Source organism: Fringilla coelebs (genome assembly GCF_963513975.1).
Source record: "Fringilla coelebs genome assembly, chromosome: 19".
NCBI lineage: Eukaryota > Metazoa > Chordata > Aves > Passeriformes > Fringillidae > Fringilla > Fringilla coelebs.
Genome location: NC_140045.1, coordinates 12741047 through 12762786, shown reverse-complemented (window position 1 = coordinate 12762786; position 21740 = coordinate 12741047). Strand labels below are relative to the sequence as shown.

At 51.3% G+C, this 21740-nt stretch overlaps 1 protein-coding gene across 5 annotated transcripts in view; it reads left to right on the top strand.

Moving 5' to 3' along the window:
• Positions 1 to 11301: 11301 nt before the first annotated feature.
• The window catches only part of MYOCD (myocardin), a 34678-nt gene continuing 24239 nt past the window's right edge, over positions 11302 to 21740 (top strand). For 3 of the 5 annotated variants that reach the window (XM_084218705.1, XM_084218704.1, XM_084218701.1), the window contains exons 1-2: positions 11302 to 11690; positions 19940 to 20005. In XM_084218705.1, coding sequence (XP_084074831.1) covers positions 11636 to 11690; positions 19940 to 20005 — 121 coding nt within the window. In that variant the 5' untranslated portion in view covers positions 11302 to 11635. Of the gene's footprint in view, positions 11691 to 19939; positions 20006 to 20658; positions 20784 to 21057; positions 21080 to 21740 lie in introns of those variants that run through there. The other 2 variants (XM_084218703.1, XM_084218706.1) reach the window with 2 other exon arrangements.

The following is a 21740-nucleotide window of genomic DNA, read 5'->3' as shown; positions in this document are numbered from 1 at the left end:
TGTCTAAAAACCTTTGGAGTTTCAAGGAGTTCAAAATAACATTCCAGAAGGGATCTTTAGAAAAATGTTCCTGCACCGGTCCCGTTCCCGCCGCTGGGCTGGGCCCACTCCCTTTAATATCCCACATTTGTTTTCCATTTAGCTATCAAACCTACATTAAAACAAAATCTCAGAGTAAATGAAATCAAGCTAACCTGCCTCCTTTCATTTCCAGAATATTTAAGGCATATTAAAGGAGCAGAGCCTGTCTGTTTTCGTTGCCGGGGGGGGCAGGTGGCTCATGAGCTCTGAGCCTGTGGGATGGGGCCAGGGCTGAGCACACCTTGGCTTTTCCTCATCCCCAACCCTCATCCCCTGCACCAACAGCCCTGAAACCACTCCAGGAGAGAAGTTCTGACTGCCTCAGGAGGATTAAATATTGACATGCAGATGGTAGAAGCTGCCCAATGGACTGTGCCTGGTGGAAATCAAATACCAGTCCAGTATTTTGAATCCAAATAATTCCTCCCAATGAGTCCTGACAGGATTGTTTGGCTTTGAATCTGAGCAAGTGGACAGTAGTGGATGGTCCACAGGTTGAAAACAGTGTAGATACGTCTCCTTTTTTTCATTAATGGCTCAGAGACTGAAAAGGCAGCTACAAAGTGGTAAATTCATCCCTACAGATTCAAAAATTGTTGTTCTTAATTGCATCTCCACCATAAGAACAGATCGTTAGAACTGAAATACAGATGGGAATTTTAGAGCTTCTCAGAAATGAAGCAGGAATTGGCCAATGGGCCGTAGCAGTAGCTACAAGATTTTCAGCACGAGGCATCTCAAAAGTATTTTAACCTTACAATACTTTTCTGCATTATTCTTTAATCTCAAGGAAGCATAAAAAAAAAAATAAAAACAAAAAAAAAAACCCAAACAGCAAATATCTATATATTACATGACTAAGATAAGAAGATAATAAGCAAAATCAGTGATATATATAGAAACAGAAGCCATGGTTTTTAACTTTCAACCACTCTCTAAAATGGAAATGTTTCCCTACCTCACCTTTGAGATGGAGGCAGCCCAGCTGCCATTCACAGGGAATCCATAAATCTCGTTTTCCACTAATCCAGGGACTCTGTGAAGCTCCCTCTGTACCTTTTGTCTGGAGAAACTGGATGTGTTTAGAGACAGTTTTATTAAATGAGGCTTGGAAGGAGTTAATTAAATCACCTTGTTTGGCATCCTGACAAAATTACCTGTGCTGAGCCCAAAATAAAAGCACCCTGTCACTTGCAGAATCCCATACCTTATATAAATATCAAAAAACTTCCCTCACTCGATAAAAAATGTGTTTCTTTATTAGTGCTGCCCTCACTCACTTTTGCCCCTTTCTCACCCCTTTGCCAGGTTACCCAGGGCAGGGCTGCTCCCCAGCTCAGGGGCAGGTGGATTGTTTGGGGGTTAACCCCTGAAATTCCATGTGGGAATGAGCCTCATCCTTGTACAACATCACCAGCACCCTTCTGGTGATGGCAGCCCTTTGAAAGCCATTTTACATTGTCTTGATCTGTGTGGTGGGGAGTGATAGTGACAATGTGAGAAAGAAGTTTAATTTTAGTTTAATCCTAGTTTTATTTTATTCGAATCAAAAATTTAATTTTTAGCTTTTTTTTTCATAAAATCAATAAAAATCAAGAATTTGTATGAGTCAACTTCTGCCCAAAGAGCATTTGCTAAAATATTAACTGTACAAGTAGCTCAATACAAAGATTTCCCTCTTTCCATGAACAGCAGACAACATTTCTTTTTGTCAGCAAAGATATTTCAGATTTATTGAAGCATAGTAGGATAGTCTGTGTCCCAAACATACAAACAAAACTATAAATAGTTCAGGAAGATAAGAAAAGTATCTTACGTAAATACTCAGCCTAAAATGAATCCAGAATCCAGGAATCCTTCCTTGCTCCCCACTATATTTAACATTTCCAGATGTGTCTGGATGGCCAGTTTGGGATTAGGGGCCCACTCCTCAGAGACAATGAATTGGAATAAATGTCCTATATATATATATAAAAATAAATAAATAAATCTACTTTTCTACAGTTGTCCCTGTCCTGAACAAGTATTTGTTGTTTCACAACAGAGATGGTTTTTCACTGGATTTTGCCTGTCCTGTAGATCACTTCCAGGCAGTTTCCTTTTCTTGTTGTGGCTTCCAACTCTTTTATCCCTTTGGACCACCTGGTGCTGTGGTCTTCACCCAGCAGACTCAGATGTTGCAGTGGACCAAGAGCTCAGTGATCTTCACGTTGTCACCTTGTCAGTGATCTTGGTCAGGAAAAAATGTCCCACCTTGCAGTCTGTGACACGAGATGGAAGCTGAACTCCACATCTGATTTTTAGTCTAATTTTTAGTCCAGTCAGGAAGGATGAATGCAGCTCTCACAGAGTTTGCAGCAGAGCAGGGGCTAAAGGCGTCCCCTGCTTGTCCCACGATTGCCACTGCCCAGGGAGGATCCGCATCCCACAGCCAGCAGGGATTCTGTGCTCTCCTCAGACAGTCTCTTCCTTCTCACACCTCAACCCAGAGGTGTGTGGCTCTGAAAAATCCCTTAGTACTTTCAAGGAAAATAAAAAGGAGAAAAAATAGCTAATTTCTAAAAAGAAGTTTGTAAGAAACAAGAGATCGTAAACCAGGCACATTTGGATCGTTTTCCCTCAGAACTGGGAGGCTTTTTAGAGCAATGTGCAGAATGATTTTATTTCCAGGAGTTTCCCCTTCGTGGCAGGTCTGTGTTCACACAGCATCTCAGGGACCTGCCCTGTGTGCTCCCAGCCAGCAGCTCCTGTCCCCAGTGCTGCGATATTTTCTGGTTGCAGAGCTGAACACACAGCCTGTGTTTGCACTGCTCGGGCTCTAGCAGCACCTCCATTTCTCATCAGTCAGAAAAAAACCCAAACATAAACATCACAAGGTTATATACAGCACTGATTTCTATTTCTGTCATCTTTAAAATAGTAGGTAAGTCCTGTAGTTCTATCCAAGTTGGCACAATTCCTCTTTTTGTTTGTTTGGGGTTTAATTATCTTGGAAGAAACGCGCTGGTGATTTTGGGTCTCTGCTGCAGTGCCATGACCAAGTCTGCGCTCGTGTTATTCATCTCCAAGTCTGTGTTTTGCAAAGTTTGGCATCTCCATGCCCCTCCCCACCAGGGAGAATTTCAAAATCTCTGCTTTCTCTCCTCCTGGAGTAGCACAGCTCGAGGGGAGGCTGCTGGAAGTGGGGTAAAGCACCCGCTCTTCACAGCAGCACCGCTCCTGCTTCTGAGCAGACACTGACTGGAGGAGGGAGACAGCAGAAAAAAGGCTTGTGAGGGGGATTTTGGCAGCAAAAGGCCAGTGCCCTGTGGAGAACTGCAGGGGAATGGGTGCTGGGGAGGCTGGCAGCTCCTGGGCTGGAAAGGCAGATGCTGAACAGAGCCGTGCGTGAGCGGAGCGCCGAGCAGCGAGCCAAGGTGCAGGACAGTAGCAGCCTGGGACTTTATAAATAAACAGCACATGCAGATGGCAACAAGCAGATTCCTGCTCCTGCCCCAGGTCTGCGTGGCTGTGCAGGAGGAGATGATCCCCACGGCTGCTGTGTGCTGCAAGCTCTGCTGGGTGCCCCCACCAGCTCGCTGTGCTGCCGAGCAGGCAGAGCCCTGCAGAGGTGCAGATTCTCTGGTTTTCAGCATTGTCTAAAGACAGGAGCAGAGGTGTGGGCTGGAGCAGTCTAAGAGGGAGAGGGAGCTGGCTTCTGTTCTGCCCCAAAGCACCATGGCCATGCTCATGTGTTCCTGCCAGAGCTGGGCTGAGGGGACACTGAGGAACAGCAGTGGAAGTTCTGGGCTCAGGTATAAGGGGGAAACAGGGGGAGGGCAGGGCACGCAAAGCATCAGTGGTGGGACCAGCATCTCCATGAGAACAGGGCTCAGGGTGGCCAGAGAAAGCCCTGTCCCTGTCCCACCAGGTGGGATCAGTGTCTGTGCATCCCTGTGCCTCAGGCACTCAGCTGAGTCCAGAGGTCACCTGGGTGGGGAGGGCTGGCAGTGCTGCAGGCACAGTCCTCCAGGAATCTGACAGTTTGAGTGAAATTTGGGATCCATCTGCACCCTCTTCCATGGCCAAGGCAGGCAAGCAATGGCATAAGATTCAGGGAAATAATGCATCTAATCCGCCTGAGTAATGCTAATGCAAGCCTCTTGATTAGTGTTTAGAAACCAGGCAAACAATTGATTTAAAATAATTGGTAAATTATGATTAAATAAAAACATTTATACAAAAGAGTTTGTCATTGATATGGTTAAATAAATATTTGTAGAAGTAACTTATACTTGGCCCGGTGCCTGGGCGATGAGCTCTCTTGGGCTGGCTGTGGTTTCATTTTAATAAAGACCAGAAGGCATTCCAGGAATACATAATGCTCCCAGCCCATCCCATGGATATCTGGGGCTTTAGCTCTGCTCGCCACTAACCCAGGCCCAGCTTTGCTTTGTGTCCCTCACTTGTGCTTGTCCCTCCCCAGAACACCTCCTGCCTCGGGGCTGTGCCCAGGTGGCTCCGTGGGGATGCAGGTGGGAGCATCCGCACGGTGGGAGCTGAGATGGGGCTGCTCTGTGGGGCAGCCTGGAGCTCTGGAGCTGCTGCAGGGCTGAGAGCAGCACAGCTCTTATCTGGCCCTGCTCGGTGGGAGATTTCCAAGAGCTTTACACAGGGGTTAGCCTCATTATGGCCAGTTGGAGATAAGGAAACCGAAGGGAGACGTGACTTGCCCAGAGTCCTGCCGCGGAGGGAACAGAAGCCAGGTCACCCCTGGCCAGGCCCTGTGGAGCCTCCTCGGCTCCTGGGGTGCTGCAGACTCTTCCCACTCAGCTCCACAGCCTGGCAGTGTCTGCACTGCCTGGGCATCCCGCTGCTCCATGACCAGAGGGATCCGTGCAGCCCCTCTGCACCTGCGCTGCCTGGGAGCACCAGGTGGGATCTGGGAACAGGAGCTCTGGGAACACCAACAGAGTGAAGGATGAGGGGGACACAGGTGAGCAAAACGGGTTATCTGGGGCCTGGGGGTGACACTGGCACTGCCATGGCTTCTCTCCCTCGTTTCCAGGCAGCCACGGAGTCACCAGTGCTTGCAGCAGCCAGGCCAGGCACAAAACCCTCCCTGCCTGCACTGGCCACCCAGACAGCAGCCAAGGGCTCCTCACTGCTACAAAACACACCAAGCTTGGCCTCACACGTTCCCCATTGCCCTCAGCACTGGTCATGCAGCTGCTGGAGAGTCATAGGGACATCACCCTGGCCCCAGCCTCACCCTCCTCATCCTCTGGCAGAGGCTCCTGAGCCTGGGGGGTGAGGGCTGCCAGGAGGGGGGCAGTAAAGGCAGGAGAGCCAGGGGACAGCTCTCAGAGGCATCCAGCAGCACAGCCTGGGGGTGGGAAGGTGTGCTGGGACCCGTGCTGGGGCGAGCAGCAGGGCTGGCTACAAGAGGAAGGGCACAGGCAGCCAGCTCCAGGCTTGGTTTGCACCATGCACGAGGCACTGGCGAGGTGGAGGGAGGATGCTCCTGCTTTGCTGGGCTGCAGCATTTGAGGTTTGCCCCAGGTACCCCTTGAAGGGCAGCTCAGCCCCTGGGAGCATCAGAACAGCCGTGGGTGGAAGTCCCTCGAAGGGAGCAAGTCCCCAGCTCCACTGGGAAACCATGCCCAGAATGTCATCTCCAGTGCATTAAAACAGAAATGTGCCTGCCCCAGGTGTGGGACACAGAAATTCACAGTCCCACTCACTGTACACCCCCTCAGATGTGCCCACAGGGAATTCACAGGGCCTGTGCCAGTTCTCCCCCCCACAGGGACAGGGACCAGGCTCTGCAGTGAGTCCACGCCAGGGCCACGCTCAGGGCATGCAGTGCTGCTGTGCTGGACCTCCCAGCGAGGCCAGAGCCCTGACCCTGGTGTCCCACCAGAGCCCTGAGTCAGGAGGCAGCTACTGGTGTGTCCCACCCCACGTCCCCTGTCTCTGGCCAGCGTGGGCTGTGTCTGGCCTGACCCTTCCCCCTGCTCTGCATGGGACAGAGGAGGTCCCTGAGTGCCTTGAGCTCCTGCCAGCACAGCCCACTTGACCTGAGCACTGTGCTGCAGCCCCAGGGAGAGCATCACCCCTCCCTCCCTCCTGCTGACCTCCCTCAAACCAGCTCAGACCCTTTAACTCTTCCTTCACCTGCTCTGATCCCCTCTGCCCCCCATCCTGAGGCTCTGGAGTGGTTGCTGAAGGAGGGACAGGAGTGACAATCTGCCCAGAGCCAGGCTGTCAGGGACGAGTGCCAGTGTCCCCAGGGTCCCTGCAGCCTGGAGCACACGGGGAGGGACAGCAGAGCCATGGGACATGGGACATGGGACACGGGCCATGGACAGCTTCCAGCACAGTGCCCGGCTGTGGCAGCTCTCCACACTCACTGCGCATCCCTGCTCAGTAAACACAACAGCCCGAGTTTCACAATCAAATATTTATGCAAGTAAAAAACATTTTACATAATTTTTAAACAGCTATGTCATCTCCCTATATTCATTCTCTGATCTTTCTGTTTTCGGTCGGGATTGGAGAATTTAGTGTATTTACAAAGAAATAAATATTATGGTGAAAACATCAGGCAGCTTAATAGTAGCTTTAGCGAAGTGCAGAAGTATTTTTGTGTCTATGTTGTCAATTGCATAATATCTGCTGGACCTTCATAAATTGAGGAACCTTGCTTGGATGCTTGCAGCACTGTGATAAATAGTTCACAGCTCCAATTCAAGCAAGGCTGGCTGCTGTCGGAACGGGAAGAGCTCATGACATCTCTGCCATAAATTCCAGCCCTCAAGCTCTGTGGGGAGATAGGGAGGGGACAGACCACTTAAAAGCCTGGCAGACAGTGGCAAATTCAGGATATTTCAGGATATTTCAGGATACTTCAGGATATTTCAGGATATTCCAGGATATTCAGCATTCAGTGGAATGCTGCTGTGATGGTGCTCACCAGGTGCTCTCAGAAGTGAAGGATTGGACCATCCCTGTTCCCAGCTCCCTGACCATGCTCTGGGCATGTCCTGGGCTAGGACACAGCCAGGATCTTTCTGAGCTGGTCCCTAGAGGCCACCTCTGCTTCACAGTGCAGAGACACTGCTGCCTCACCAGCTCCAGCTCAGAAAGCCTCTGTTTGTCCCAGGCGGTGGAGAGGAATATCCTGACTGTTTGCCACGTGAAAGCCCAAGCTCTTTTCTGTGCAATTCACCCCCAGGTCTCAGGACTGCAAGGAGAAGATAATTTCTCTTCAGGTTCCTAAAGGCCATGATGAGCTGGAGCTTTGCTGGTGCAGTCTCAGAGCAGGAGGTTCTTATCTGCCCTGAATTCACATCCACTAATGGCCGGTTCAGTGAAAATTCTTTCCCAGGGAAAGATTTCTTCTTCCATTCTCCATCACAATGATGACATCCTGGCTGTGGGCCTCTTCAAAGGATGTCCAGAGTTCCTTTTGAGCCTTGGCTGCTGGTATCCCTGTGCTCCTGGTTACTGCTCCATACTCTGTATTGGGTATGAATGGAGGAATCTCTCCTCCTGAGCAACATATCTGTAAAATCAACTCTTTTTCCAGCCTTGCCACCCTTTCAGGGTTCAGAGTTGTGCCAGTCTGGGGACATTCAGCACAGAGCTGTGTGCCAGTACATCTGTCCCTCCCCAGGGGACCCTGGACACCAACAGCTGCAGAGCACACAGCAAATTATCACTGCACACAGCAAATTATCACTGCTCTGCACACGGGATGGGGAGTCAGGGCTGGGGTTCAGACCATCAGATCTGCCTTTCCAAAACATGCTGGGAAGATCCAAGACATAAGGCCATGGCAGGAGGGGTCACTTCCAAATGGAGCTGCCAGGTGCTAGAGAAAAGAAATCAAGGACAAAGCAGTCTCATTCCCACAGGAGGGGACAATGTGAGCAGACATGGCTGGCAGAGCACCAGGTTTGGGGAAACTCCCCTTCTTTGGCACAGATATGTCACACACTGACCCCTCCAAGTCCCCACAGGGGTTTCACTGGAACTTCAGCTCAATTTGTTCTTTTTCCCAGAGTGGCAAATCTACATACAAACAAACAATCTGCTTTAAAATAAATCAGTCCCATAAACAATAGGGTGTGTGGGAAGATTAGAAGGGATGGCTTCCTGGGATCTGGTGAGCAGCTCAGAGCAGATATCCCTATGACTCTGGGGTGTGACTTCTCAGTTCAAAGGAATTCCCTGCCATGACTAATTTATTCTGGCATTTAAGGCTCACTTTCACTCAGTGCAGTCAGGATGACCTCGTTTACAACAGAGGTGCTTATAGCAGAGCTGGGAACGAGAGATGGGGAGAAGCTGAGGTCTCTGAAGGGACCTGTGTCACCTTCCAGGGAAAAGTTGGTGATGGAGCTGGTGCTGAGGCTCTTTTCAGAACTGGACATAGTGCAGACAGCCAAGACACCAGGGTTGGGCAATGTCAGCTCTGGAAACTCATGAGGACCTTGTGGGAGGATAAATATTTCTGGGAAGCAGCCAGGCAAATGGCTCAGAATCTGTGGTGGCATCTCAGTCCTGTCCCTGCCTCTGAGGTTTATGAGAGACACCTTTCCTGTTCCTGAGGACACCAAGAGTACGTGGCCAGGGCTGACTCTCACACAAGGACCAGCACAGGGGAACACCAGCTCAGCACTGTGAGTTCAGCAGTTGAGCAATTTGCTGAGATGAGTCAACAAATTAGAGCTTGTTATAGGTTGTGTGTCACCTCCTAAGAAAGATGTGTCTCCATCCCCCACTGGTATCCCAAGAAAAGAAAAAGGGAAAAAAGGGAAAGGGAAAAGGGAAAGGGAAAAGGGAAAGGGAAAGGGAAAGGGAAAGGGAAAGGGAAAGGGAAAAGGAAAAGGAAAAGGAAAAGGAAAAGGAAAAGGAAAAGGAAAAGGAAAAGGAAAAGGAAAAGGAAAAGGAAAAGGAAAAGGAAAAGGAAAAGGAAAAGGAAAAGGAAAAGGAAAAGGAAAAGGAAAAGGAAAAGGAAAAGGAAAAGGAAAAGGAGGGGAGAAGGGATACCTAAGTGATGCTTTGGCCAGCAGGAGCAGTAAATCAAACAGGAGTTTGCAAAGCAAAAAGTACAAACCCCTGCAGTTTGAGACACTGGGTGTCCATGAGTCCTGCCTTGTCCTTGAGCTGTTCATGGCACGGTTCTGCTCAGGGTGGAGTTTGTTTGTTGCTGTCATTGTGATGTCAACTGCATTAGAGAGGATGTTTCAAGTACAGTGAACTAATCATTAGGAAAAATTAGTAAGGAACAGGCCACCATGCTGGACAACACAGTAGAACTCTGTTTACCAGCTCAGCTCAATGCTTGGAGATCAATTTATTTAAATCATCTCTCCCTTGCCAGTGATTAGGAAAATCCACTCCATCAGCTGTAGCATGAGCAGGAAATCACATCCAGCCCATGGCAAGCAGGGAGCTCAGGTCAGGACAGCCCTGTTAACCTCAGCTGTCAGGTAACAAACAATAGCCAAGAGGAAATGGCCTGGAATTGTGCCAGCATTTAGGAAAAATTTCCTCAGTGGAAGGGTGTTCAGAAATTGGAACAGGCCCTCCAGGGGAGTGGTGGAATGGCCATCCCTGGAAATGTTCAATAAATGTGTGGATTGGCTGCTGAGAGACATGGGCAGTGCTGGGTTGGCAGCTGGACTCGGTGATCTTAGAGGGCTTTTCCAACCTAAATGATTCTGTGCTCCTGTGGTTCTATCCCATGGACTACACGAGGGTGAGAGACCCCAGGAGTTCTCTGCTGCACTGGGACTCTGATGAATCAGAGCCTCTGGGGAGATGAGTGTAGAAGCCCTGAAATTCCTATCCCCAACCCAAACTGTTTAGGAGAACTTCCCAGAAACCATGGGATTGAAATAAAGTAAAACCAAAAAAAAAAAAAAAAAACCAACAACCAAAAAACAATCCCAAGAAAACTTCAAACCAGTCCTGAAGTATTTTTATAACCCAGAGGGAATTTAGGCAGCTTCCTAGGTGAGACCCACACATCAGGGAAGCTGAGATCTGTCCTTGCCTTAGCTTGTCTTGTGCTACTTACATTACACAGTAAAAGGTGCCAGCAGATCACCCACCCCAGTGATGTGGGCTCGGGGAAGGGGAGCCTCAAAGGGTCTGTTTCTCTTTATTTTGCATGTTTGCAATCAGCTCCTCTCCTCTGGGAGCGTGTTTGCTACGTGGGGAGGGATGCTCCACTACAACAGCCTCCTTGGGATCGCTGTGGCATGGGGAACCTGGAGCCAAGGCTCAGCCCTGCCTCAATGCCCCATGTCCGTGTGCCCAGACTCATTCCTGCCTAACATACCCCGTGTCTGTGTGCTAAAGCTCATCCTTGCCTGCAGATCTCGTGTTTGTGTGCCACAGCTCAGCTCTGCCTCACATCCCCGTGTCCCTGTGCCCAGGCTCAGCCCTGCCTCGCATCCCCCGTGTCCCTGTGCCCAGGCTCATCTCTGCCTCACATCCCCCGTGTCCCTGTGCCCAGGCTCAGCCCTGCCTCGCATCCCCCGTGTCCCTGTGCCCAGGCTCAGCCCTGCCTCGCATCCCCCGTGTCCCTGTGCCCAGGCTCATCCCTGCCTCACATCCCCCGTGTCCCTGTGCCCAGGCTCATCCCTGCCTCACATCCCCCGTGTCCCTGTGCCCAGGCTCTGCCCTGTCTCACATCCCTCGTGTCCCTGTGCCCAGGCTCAGCCCTGCCTCGCATCCCCCGTGTCCGTGCGCCGCAGCACGGCAGGGCACGATCCGGGCGCCTGCAGCACACGGGAGCATCCCAGGTGGATAATCCCTCGGGAAAGGAGTGCGCCGAGCGGCACGGCTCTGGGCACACCCGTGCGGCAGCAGGGACACCCCGGTGACACCTGAGCGGCGCCGTGCTCAGCCCCTGCTCCGTGCGGGCATCCCGTGCGCCCTGGCCGGGAGCGCACCCAAGGCAGCGCCCACGTGGAGCGACCTCCCAGAGCCATCCTCTGGCCGGGACACTCATCCCGACCGCAGCCCTTCGGGAACTGAGCCCCCCAGCCCCAGAGAGGTGCGGGACCCGTGTCCCACCACGCTGCAAAGAGTTAAGCCCTGGCTCTGTTGATATTTCCAGCGGCTCCCAAAGTCGGCGGAGACGGGGAGCGCCCGGATTGGCTGCGTACGGCCGGTAGTAATTAGGATCAGATATCAAACTTCTGTCTTTGCTAAGACCCTTTCCGATAGTCGCTGCTCCCCGCTAGACGATGACATCAGCCAGGACACCCAGCTGCTGGTAGTAAACTCCGAGCGGGAGGAGGCTCCCGCTGGCTCCACGTTAATTAGTTCAACACGGCACAGGGGGAGCAGTCGGTGTCTGTGCAGGGTCACTGCTGGATGGGACCAAATCTTACAAAGCCACTTGCTGCTCCTTGCCAGCCGGCTGTAAAAGCACCCCGAGAGTCCAGGAGAGCTGGATGAATGCTGAGCACCAGCCACGGTTTGGTCGGCTTTTCCCTGTGGAGGAAGTTAATGGTTTAAGTGAGGGGCGTCTGGATCTGGTCCCCGAGTCACCATGACTCTCCTGGGGTCTGAGCACTCCTTGCTGATTCGGAGCAAGTTCAGATCAGGTAGGGAAAACCTTGAGATTTCTCTTAAAACTTCTCTCTCTGTCAAGCCGCAGGCACAGAGTGTTTTGCATTAAACGTTGGGAAGCAGCGTGTGAGCAAAAGACTCGAGGGGTAGTAGAGCTGTCACGGCTTTGCTCTTCCAGAGGCTGTTCCACAAGTGGAGAGACTCATCTTCCTTCCTCTCGCTTGCCTTTTTCCTCTTGGTTTTTCACTCTCTTTGATTTATGTCCGTGGTTGATTTCGGTAAAACTGCAGCTCCCGGTTCTCCTGCTCCGGCCCTGCTGTGAAGGGTTTGGGCAGGAAGCCAAAAGGGCATCTGGGATAAACAAGGTGCCTAATGCTGTGTGCATATTCCAGGTGCTCCTGTGGGTCTGGGTGGGATAACCACGGGGAGGACGGGCCTGACACCCTCTCTGACAGGCAGGCAGCCGAGCTTGTTCCATTAAGTCGTGACTAATTGGAGAAAAATGAATTTGAAGAAATGCGTCATTTTTAGAAGTAAAAATAACAAATGGAACATGAAAAGTATTTAAAGTGACATCATCAGAGAAATAAAACCAGAGGCACACAATTGATTGCCGCTGGCGGAGGGCTTGCAGTAAAACATGCCTCCAGCTCGTGAGGCAGGGGAAGCACCAGGCAGGGGCTTCTCTGAGGACAGGCACTGAGTGAAGGTGAGTGAAGGTGAACTATGGGACAGTCTCTCCTAGAGCAGCCCCTCTGCTGGATGTTCATGCCTCTAGTCACTGCCTGCATCTATAGTAAGTATGCTCTCCTTGGGGTGGGTATCCCGACTTGTTGTTTTGTAAATTTTAACAGCAATGCCAACAAAATTGTTCTCAAGGTGCTTTCTCTGACCTTCCCAGAGGTGAAGCTCTCCCTGGGAATATTACCTGTGAGGATGTGCAGATAAATCAGCTGCATGTGCTGTACGGGATGCTTTAAATGCAGGCAGGGCAGTCACGTTGGAGCGCGCACCCGCTCTGGCATGTCACCCACGCCGTGTGTGTTTCTGCCTCCTTACTCACTGCAGATAATGAAATGGGAGATTTATGGGACTGATGGGAGACATGAGTGGTGTTATCAGGATCTCTTAGATAGCTGGGTGGTCAACTTAAACTTTGTTTTCTCAGCAAATACAAAGTTGGCAATTGGTTGAAAACCCCAGAGTGTGTGTGCAAACACAAGTGTCCTAGTCTGGCTGAATTATACAAAGCCTTGGTCCAGGTCTTTGGTGTGGTTTCCATATCGCTCTGATCTTGCATTTCATTAGAATAAGTCATTCCTTAAATTTTGTTGGTATATTATGGTACACTGCTGTTCATTTGAAAAAAAATCTCAGTCTGTAACAATTCCCCCAGCATGTACAAAGCAACACTGCCACCTCCCTGAGGAGCGGAGGACGGGCTGTGCATTGTCCCTGCATTCTTTTCAAATGAACCAGGATTGTTTTTAAGGCTCATTTCTGGTTTATTTGTAAGCTGGCTTTATTATGGAACCAACAGCGGGCTCTCTAAACATATTTTTCAAATGATTCTCCAGGAAAAGTAAACTTTGTGGGTCTTTGCATCCATAAATTCTCGTGCCTTTCAGCATTTCTAGGACAGTTAATTTGTGGGGCATTCTTTGGTTCATGATTTATTCCCACAACTGCTATCCCTTGCTATGGCCTGGTGAAAGGCAGGCTTCCCATTTGACAAGATTTCTCTGCCTGTTGATTTTGTTGGAGCTGGGCACACCAACATCTCAAACGCTGTCTGCACCTCGCTGTCCCCGAGGCTGTGACCGCTGCTAACGTGGGACACGGCCACAGCACAGCCCTGGTTGTCCCAGTGTGCTGAGGGAGGAGACCAGGATGCTGAGAAACCCAAATAAGTCAATAAAGCAGCTTTCAGTCTGCGCTGGATTTTTAATAACATGGGGAACAGAGAAGAAAAAGCTAACATTTAATGGAATATCTTTTATTTGCAAAGTCTCTGTGGCAGAGTTTCCCCTGGTGTCCCTGCTCTGTGTGCAGGCTTTGTCAGCTGCAAAGCCCCACAGGGATGGCAGGAGGTGCAGAGCTCTGATTCACCATCCTCCATCTGCTTGGGAGAGGGCTGAACGCCTCAAACAGCCCTGACTGTGCCCCACACCCTCTTGCACGGCTCAGGGGCTGTGAGAGGGGACAGCAGCAGTTCCAGAGCTGTGCAGCTTGCACAGAGGCAGGAGGGATCAGCCCCAAAATGCCAAGCCCAAGGAGCCGCTGAGCCGTGCTCCATCGCTTTGGGAACGCTCCTCAGCCAGCAGGTGTGAGGCTCTGTTTGCTCCCAGGTTTGGGAAGGATTAGCTGTGCTCCGTGACTCATGATGAGTCTGAATCCCTCTTGAAGGATTCCAGGCCATTATTAAAGAGGGCTGAAGTAAATCTTCATAACTGAACTTTTGCTGTCTCTCCCTGGCCTGCACAGGCTGGGCAGCTGAAGGAGCTATGTGAGTGTGTTTAGGGGAGCTGGAGATACATCACTCCTTGTTTCCTCCCCCCAGAATCCCTTTGATCTCTGTGTTATGCACCAGGCAGAAAGTGGAGCAAGGAGGTGGCAGCCAGAAGTGGGTGGCACTGGTGTGGCTCCAGGGTCAGCTCTCCTGTCCCTCTCTTCCATCCAGCAGCATCAGCAGCCAGCAGAAGTGTGTTTATCCAGGAAAGGCTGCTGTGCTGGTGGCTGTGGCTTTTCTCAGTGTGCCCAGCCATCATCCCTGGAGTGCCACAGCTGTTTCTGCTGTTCTTGTCTCTCCAGTGGTCCCAGTGAAGGACCAGCACAGCTGTGCCATGAGGAGGGACAGTGGCTCCCCCAGTGCCAGGCATTGAGGAGAGAGGGAATATCCCCACCCCACTGCAGTCCTGCAGGGTCCTGCTTCCCTCCCTCAAGGAGCCGTGTGCCTCTTTATTTTGTCTGTTTGGCCAAAGATAAATATTCTGATCTGAGGTCATGCTGACAAGTTTTGCAGGAATGATGATTCTTCAAGTCTGCCATGCTGTCCCATACGATCCAGCTATCAATGGGGTTGCACTAAATCAGCAGGACAGGGAAGTGCTGTTCCAGAAACACATTTAACTCTTCCCAGAGATGATCATTTATGTGATCTCTTGCTCTGAGTACAAACCAGTTGTCCTCCAGCAGTGGAGCAGCTTTGGCATCAGACAAAGCAAACAAAGCTGACAAATGCAGATCCAACCTTAGCCCTGACCTTTTTTTTGCAGCTACATGGAAAGAGCTTACAAGGCCAACATCTGCCTAACTTCAGTGGTAATTCAGATAATTGGTGAGAAGTGAAAGTTTTACATTATAAATAAGGCTCTGCATGGTTTGGCATGGGGTACCAAGACCTAATTGTGGACACATGGGTGTGGGTTTGCAGAGAAGACTTGCCTGGCTCCATGGAGGAAAGAATTCCTGCTTACACATAGGGCTTGAATGAAACTGAGATGGGAGAGGAATTTATTCTGTCTGCCTCCAGTGGCCAGAGCAATTTGGACCAAAATCAGCAGGTCAATAAAGGCAGAAGAGAATAGGTCTTGGTAGGGTGTTTGGCCAGGCGTTTTGGCAGAACCTTTATTTTGATTTTCCTGGTGTCCAAAGATAAAGCATGTGCCTGTGTTTCCTCTCAGATCATGAACTCATACAGGTCACAGTCAGTGTGTGTGTGTTCAAACATGGCCTTGCTGTAGTTGATGAGGCTGTTTTGTGAAGTTTTTGTAAAACACTGACTTGATGTAGATCAGTTTGTGCTTGGTTTTGTTTTTCTGGCATCTTGTCCCTCGGTGTTTTGATGGGCAGTCGTGTTTCTTTGTCAGTCAAGCATGTCTTGTAGCACAGATCTGTCTGGGCTGCTCATGGGGGTGCTGAGGGGTGACTCCAAGGGGAGAGCCTGTTCTCAGGACCGTGGTGAGGTGGGTTGCACATCATGATAGATTCAGAGGGGTTTCACAGCTGGTTGTGCCCGTTTGGTGCTCTGGAATCCTTGCTAGCCAGCTGTGCTAGCCCAGTGTCTCTTCCAAGGTACCTGAAGAGCTGGATTTGGGGTTAGAAATGTAGTTCTCACCCATTTCAGAGATTTTTCAGTGCAGTCTCACAGCTAACACACACATTTGTAGCACATCTGTCTGTCAGAAGTAAAACGCTCCCAGCCCTGAAGTGACATCACAGGCAGAGATAAAGCAGTGCCCACCTGGGAAAGGACTGACCAGGGCTGAGCAGTGCCATTTCCAGCTTCATCTCTGCTCACACAGGTCCCACAGAGGTCATGTGAAGGATAACACAGGCCTGGAGACACGATGTTAAAAGAAATCACTTTGTGGATCATGGCTCAGATGGGCTGAGATCCACAGAGGGGCTCAAGACAAAGTCTGGCCAAGGTGGTTTTGCAAAACAGCGGCTCCAGAAAAGTCCTATGAGACCCTGCTGTGGCAGCACCAAGAGGGCTGGCTGGCTTGTCACCCACTCAGAATCACTCCAGCCTGATGCCAGCCTGCTGCTGGGCAGGGAAGGAGCCCCATGGCCCTGCCCACCTCTGCTTTGAGAGCTGACTCCTGCTCCTGGTGCAGCTGTGAGGAGCAGAGACATCCTGAGAGGGCCATGAACAACATGATTGAACCTGCCAGCCCTGGTCTCGCCCTGCTGGGACCTTGGGACACTGAAAGGACCTCACAGGGCAGCTCCTCTTCCCCAGCAGGCTCACACAATAGCTCAGTTTTTAAATGGAAATAGCTGACAATTTTTAGATGGAAATAGCTGACAATTTTTAAATGGAAAGCCAGTCTCACAGCCAGCAGCAGTCCTGCCTTTCAGAGGGGGCTGGGTCCAAAACAAGGCCAGGAATTAGACTTGATGATCCCTTCCAGCTCTGGATATTCTCTGATTTCAGGGCCACTTTCTGCCAGTGGCAGGCAGTGTGTGAGCAGGGGCAGGCCAGCAGGTTCCTCTGGTCCACACCACGGCCAGGCCTGTGTTTCACCTTTGCTCAGCCAATATCAGTGAGTGGGACTTGCTGCTAGCATGGAAGTGAGGAGTACTTCTAACAGAAAAAGTTCATGAGCAAATTCACTGGGACAGGTCTGTCCTGTCTCTCCTCATCCTCAGGGAGGGTTTCCCATCATGGGGCGCCCCAGGAGGGAGCAGGATGGCTGAAAGGAAGGTGTCTCAGCTGGTGCTGGCACAGGATGGGCAGTGTGCCTGGCACTATCCAAACTGCTGCAGGCAGGCAACAAGGATGAGGGGTGGGACCAAAATTGTCTCTTCAGTGCTCCAGCCACCACTTTTCGTATGCTAAATGTTCCTCTGAAGCGTCAGCAGAGCAGTTCCCTTGAAAAATAGGAATTTTTGTGAACATTGAACTCCCGTACAGTGCTCAGGCCTCCAGACATCAGCAAAGGAAGAGGAAAGGAATGCAGCTGGGGTCAGACACAGCTCCAAGGAAGAAGCAGTGGTTTAGTGCCAGGGGCTCCTCCAGCCCTGGTTTTAAGCACTCTAAGGGAAAGGTGCAAGCCCTAAGCTGGCATCTGCCAAGCTGCAGCACTGCCTCAGAGGCTGCTTCATTCTTGTGCAGGGATGTTCAGCATTTTTCTCTGACACTGCCCACTATGTTTCTTCAGATGGTTTGCAACAGGTTTTGGAAGTCCATAGAAATGTTTGAGAGTCAAGTCATGCATCCTGCTGCCTGAGGAGGTCCAGACTGGGATGAATAATTGGTGGCTGAAGTAACTCTTTCAGCTGTGGAGTGTGTGCTGCTCCTGGAAGTGGCTGGTACTTGCATTGACCTGCCCTCACCTTATTTGACAGCATAAAATTTTCCTCCTTGTCCTGTAGCTTAAGGATGGGCCAGACTTGAGGAGATTTGTAAGCTCAGCATGGCCCATGATGAGCTCCCTGTCCAGGGGACGTCACCTGCCCATGGAATTGCTCAGCTCTCACCCCAGAGCAGTGACAGGTCACAGCCTTTCTACCCCTCAGCACAAAAACCAAACTGGAGACCTTTCCTCCTCCCACAAAATCATCATTCCAGAGTCCCAGAGCCCTCAGGGCAGGAGGCAGAGGAGAGGCTGTGAGGAGGAGAATGGACCAGCTGCAGGGGGGGATCCCCAGCCTGTGCCCTGCTCACTGGCAGGGAGGGGGATCTGGGGGATCTGGGTGCCCAGGTGCTGCTCCTGCAGGGGGATCTGGGTGCCCAGGTGCTGCTCCTGCAGTGGGATCTGAGGATCTAGGGGATGTGAGTGCCCAGGTGCTGCTCCTGCAGGGGGATCTGTGGGATCTGGGTGCCCAGGTGCTGCTCCTGCAGGGGGATCTAGGGGATGTGAGTGCCCAGGTGCTGCTCCTGCAGGGGGATCTGTGGGATCTGGGTGCCCAGGTGCTGCTCCTGCAGTGGGATCTAGGGGATGTGAGTGCCCAGGTGCTGCTCCTGCAGGGGGATCTGTGGGATCTGGGTGCCCAGGTGCTGCTCCTGCAGTGGGAGAGCTGTGGCAGTGAGACCCCCAGGTTTTCATCACTTCTTGCAGCAGGGCAGATGGTGAATCCTACACCCACCACACAGGAAATCATCATCACTTTCCCAGCTATGCTCCAGGGGGATTTGTACCCTCTCCTTTTTCTCCTCACCAGCCTGGCTGGCAGCTGGCTGCTCCAGGGGGCTGGTGAATGGTTTGTTTGCTAGGAAGGGCTGTGAAATAAGCAGGGCCAACAGGGAATGTGGGCCCTGGATGCACAGACTGTTGGAATCCTCTTGCCCATGTGGATGAGGTACAGCACTTGGTCTGGCTGTGTGGGAAGCTGGAGTGAAATGGTGCAAATAATTTGGCACCTGTGGGAGCTGTGAGAGGAAGTGATGGAGGATCCTCACTCAGATATTTTACAGCCTGCTGGGGCACTGCTGTGGCCTTGGCAGGGTGCTGTGTGTGACTGGAGAAGGCTTTGCTGCCTCTGGTTCCTGTTCATAACGGGGTGATGTGTGTAAATTGCCTCAGTTGAAGGCAGGATGCTCTAATGCCTGGGACACTGGGCCAGGACAAGGAGAGTAGAGAACCATTCTTGGGTGAGCAACAGATTGGTTTTATTCTTGGACAGTTTCTGACCCCCCTTAGCTCACCTGTTCCATAAAGATCCATCTCTTCCTCAGGGAAAGTGCCAAGCTCTGTACAGTACTGTGAGCAGTCACAGAGAAGGTTCTGTGCAGAGAAACTGGGGCACAGCTCACCCTGTGTGAGAGCCCAGCCAGCAGCTGGCCACCTTTAACCTGCCTGCACAGCCCAGGAGGAAAGCCAGGCACCCCCAGAGCAGGGACTGCCCCATTTGGTGCTGAGGATCCCTCGGGGGATGAGTTCTGCAGATAACTGGGTGCAGTGTGGGTACCCAGAGAGTGAGGGACGAAATCCATGTCCACAGGCAGAACCAGCACTTGCTGAGGGCAGTGCCACGGGGCAGAGGAGGGTTACAAACCCCCTGGCAGCAAGGTTTGCCAGCCACCAGCTTCCCCCTGGGTTCAGAGGAGCAGCACACACACGGACTTCACCACATACTGAAGGCTACATGTTTCCCTCACAGCAAGAATCTATCTTTGGTGTCCAAAGAAGTGCTGGAATTTGGCAGGAGATCATTGTCCCATAGGAAGCCTTCACTAAACATTTGCTCTGAATGTGAAACATGGTTTGTGCAGAGGACATGGAAAAGTCACAAGCAATGGCATCTCAGGGAGCCCCATGCCCTGGGGACTGCTCTGGGAGGGATTCTTTTTCAGCTCCATCCCACATCCCAGGAAAAGCTGTGTTGTAGACACGAGCTGTTGGCAAAGCAGGTTGTTCCCAAGGACAAAAATGCTGTTCTTGCCTTTCTTTTCCTTCCAGCCCCAGCTCAGTCCAGGCAGCTGAGGAGGAGCAGCCTGGGGCTGTGCTGCTGGGCAGGGAAGTGTGTGCTTGCTGTGACTGAGGTGTCTGTAGTCGTGGCAGGCTGCACTGAGCTTCCAGCAGGAAAGCAGGGAGCTGAGCTTTGTGTTTTACTTTGTGTCCTCTCCAAGACAAATTTGCAGAACCAAAGGTGTAGAATATGAGGAACTCAAAGTACAGGCGTGGTTCCCAGGGTGATGGGATGAGCTGAATTGTTCACAGTCTGGTCCAGCAGCATCAGGGATTGATGCCAGACCTGTGTGCCACACACAAACCCTGCACACGTTGTCCCTGTGCAATCCTGCCCCTGTCCCTGACTCTCTCTCTCCCTCTCACAGTTTTACAGCTCCGGCTCCAGCAGAGAAGGACCCGTGAGCAGCTGGCAGACCAAGGCATCATGCCACGTGAGTACCTCCCCTGCCTTCTCCATCCTGGCTGCCAGGGCTGTGCTCATCCTGGGCACTGCTGGGGCACTGTGTGGCACCAGCTGCCTGCTCAGAGCCCACAGCTCAGAGCTTCAGGGGTCTGCAGGAATGTGGTGATCCCTGGTGCTGCACATTTATCACACACACTGTAATGGCTCTGCTCAAGCTGAAGTCAGGAGAGAGGCAAAATTTCAGCTGCAGAGCTCCCTGTCCCAGAGATCAGTGTAGGACAAGCAAATCCAGCTCCAGCAGGGGACTCACAAAGCTGTTCACAAGGCAAGGACAGAGAATCTGCTGTCCTCCTGTAAAGGCCAGGAGCCTCTGCCAGAGGACAAGGGAGAGGATGAGGGGGCTCATTCCATCAACCCCTGGAGGACTGGGACACCCCCAGATGTGTGCCCAGGTGGGACCCCACAGGGCAGAGCTGTCAGGGCACACCTGAGGCCGTGGGGGCTGCTGGCTGCAGAGTGACAGATGTGTTCCCCCTCTGAGCCCACCCAGCCCTGCTCACCTGGCATTCCAGCTGAAGGCCAAACTCCAGGACAGCATTATCACCAAATCATTCTGCACCAGAAAGTCAGAGCCCAAAAAGTCAGTCAGTGAATGAAAACCATCCCCTTCTGCACCTGCAGGTGCATCATGAAAGCTGTAGCACCACTGGAGAAAGGATGTTGGGAGCTCAGCCCTGCTCAGTGGAATACTCCATCCTGACCTAGCTCAGGCTCCATGTGCAAATCTGTGCTTACCTGGGACCCAGGTAGAGGATTATCCTTTCTGTCTCATCAAGGACCCCTTGGGTTCACTGCTGAGATCACCATTTCCCAGAGGCTGTGTCACTTCTGTCTCTTCTGGTTGCCCCTGCAGACTGTGATGGAGCTCCTGCCTAAGCAGCAGAACACCACCTCTCTAAGAGCATGGCTCTGGCACTGCTTGCTGCACCCTGTCCCTCCCCTGTCCCTCCTGGAGGATTGTGCTGAACAACAGATGCCATCTCAGGACATTCTTGTCAGCACCAAGAATCAGGAAAAACTTGAGCAGGATGACAAAAGCCATGTCAGTAATTTTAAGACTGATAAATGCATACTCTCCATTTTTCACCTGCTTCTTTCTTTAAGCATTCAGATTTTATGCTTTGATCACAAGACTCCAGGAGCTGAAGCTTTAGACAAAATGCTGTGATATTTGTTAGAGCAATGCAAGAACATGGGGCAGCAGTGCCCCCTGAGAGGTTTGTACACCTGGGGCTGCTCTGCAGGGCTGTGCTGTCACACGTGGCACCCCACACCTCCAACCTGACACATTACAAAGTGTTCAGCCAAATCTATTTGAAGGCAACTGAAGGGTATTTTCCTCTTACTTACAGCTTCTTTGCACTCCCAACTTCTAGGCTGACATTTTGCAGTCTGGTTTCTGTCCAAGAAGACCATTTTGGGAAACTTGAGCACGGTTCACTCACTGAAAGTAATAGAAGAAAAGGCACTTATGCCATTATAAAAACAAACACGCAGAATTTAACTGCTGAATTTGACATCAAGAGGAAGTGTCAGATGTTAGCATTTCATACATGGGAGCCCCAGCCAGTTTCCCCACGGCTTGGGCATGTGCAGACATTCCTTAGGAAAAACAAGCCTTTGTTAACTGTATCTTCCCATGCCATGTTGGTTCTGAGGACCAGCAGGTGAGTCCCCCCTGGCTGTGATGGACTGCAAAAATA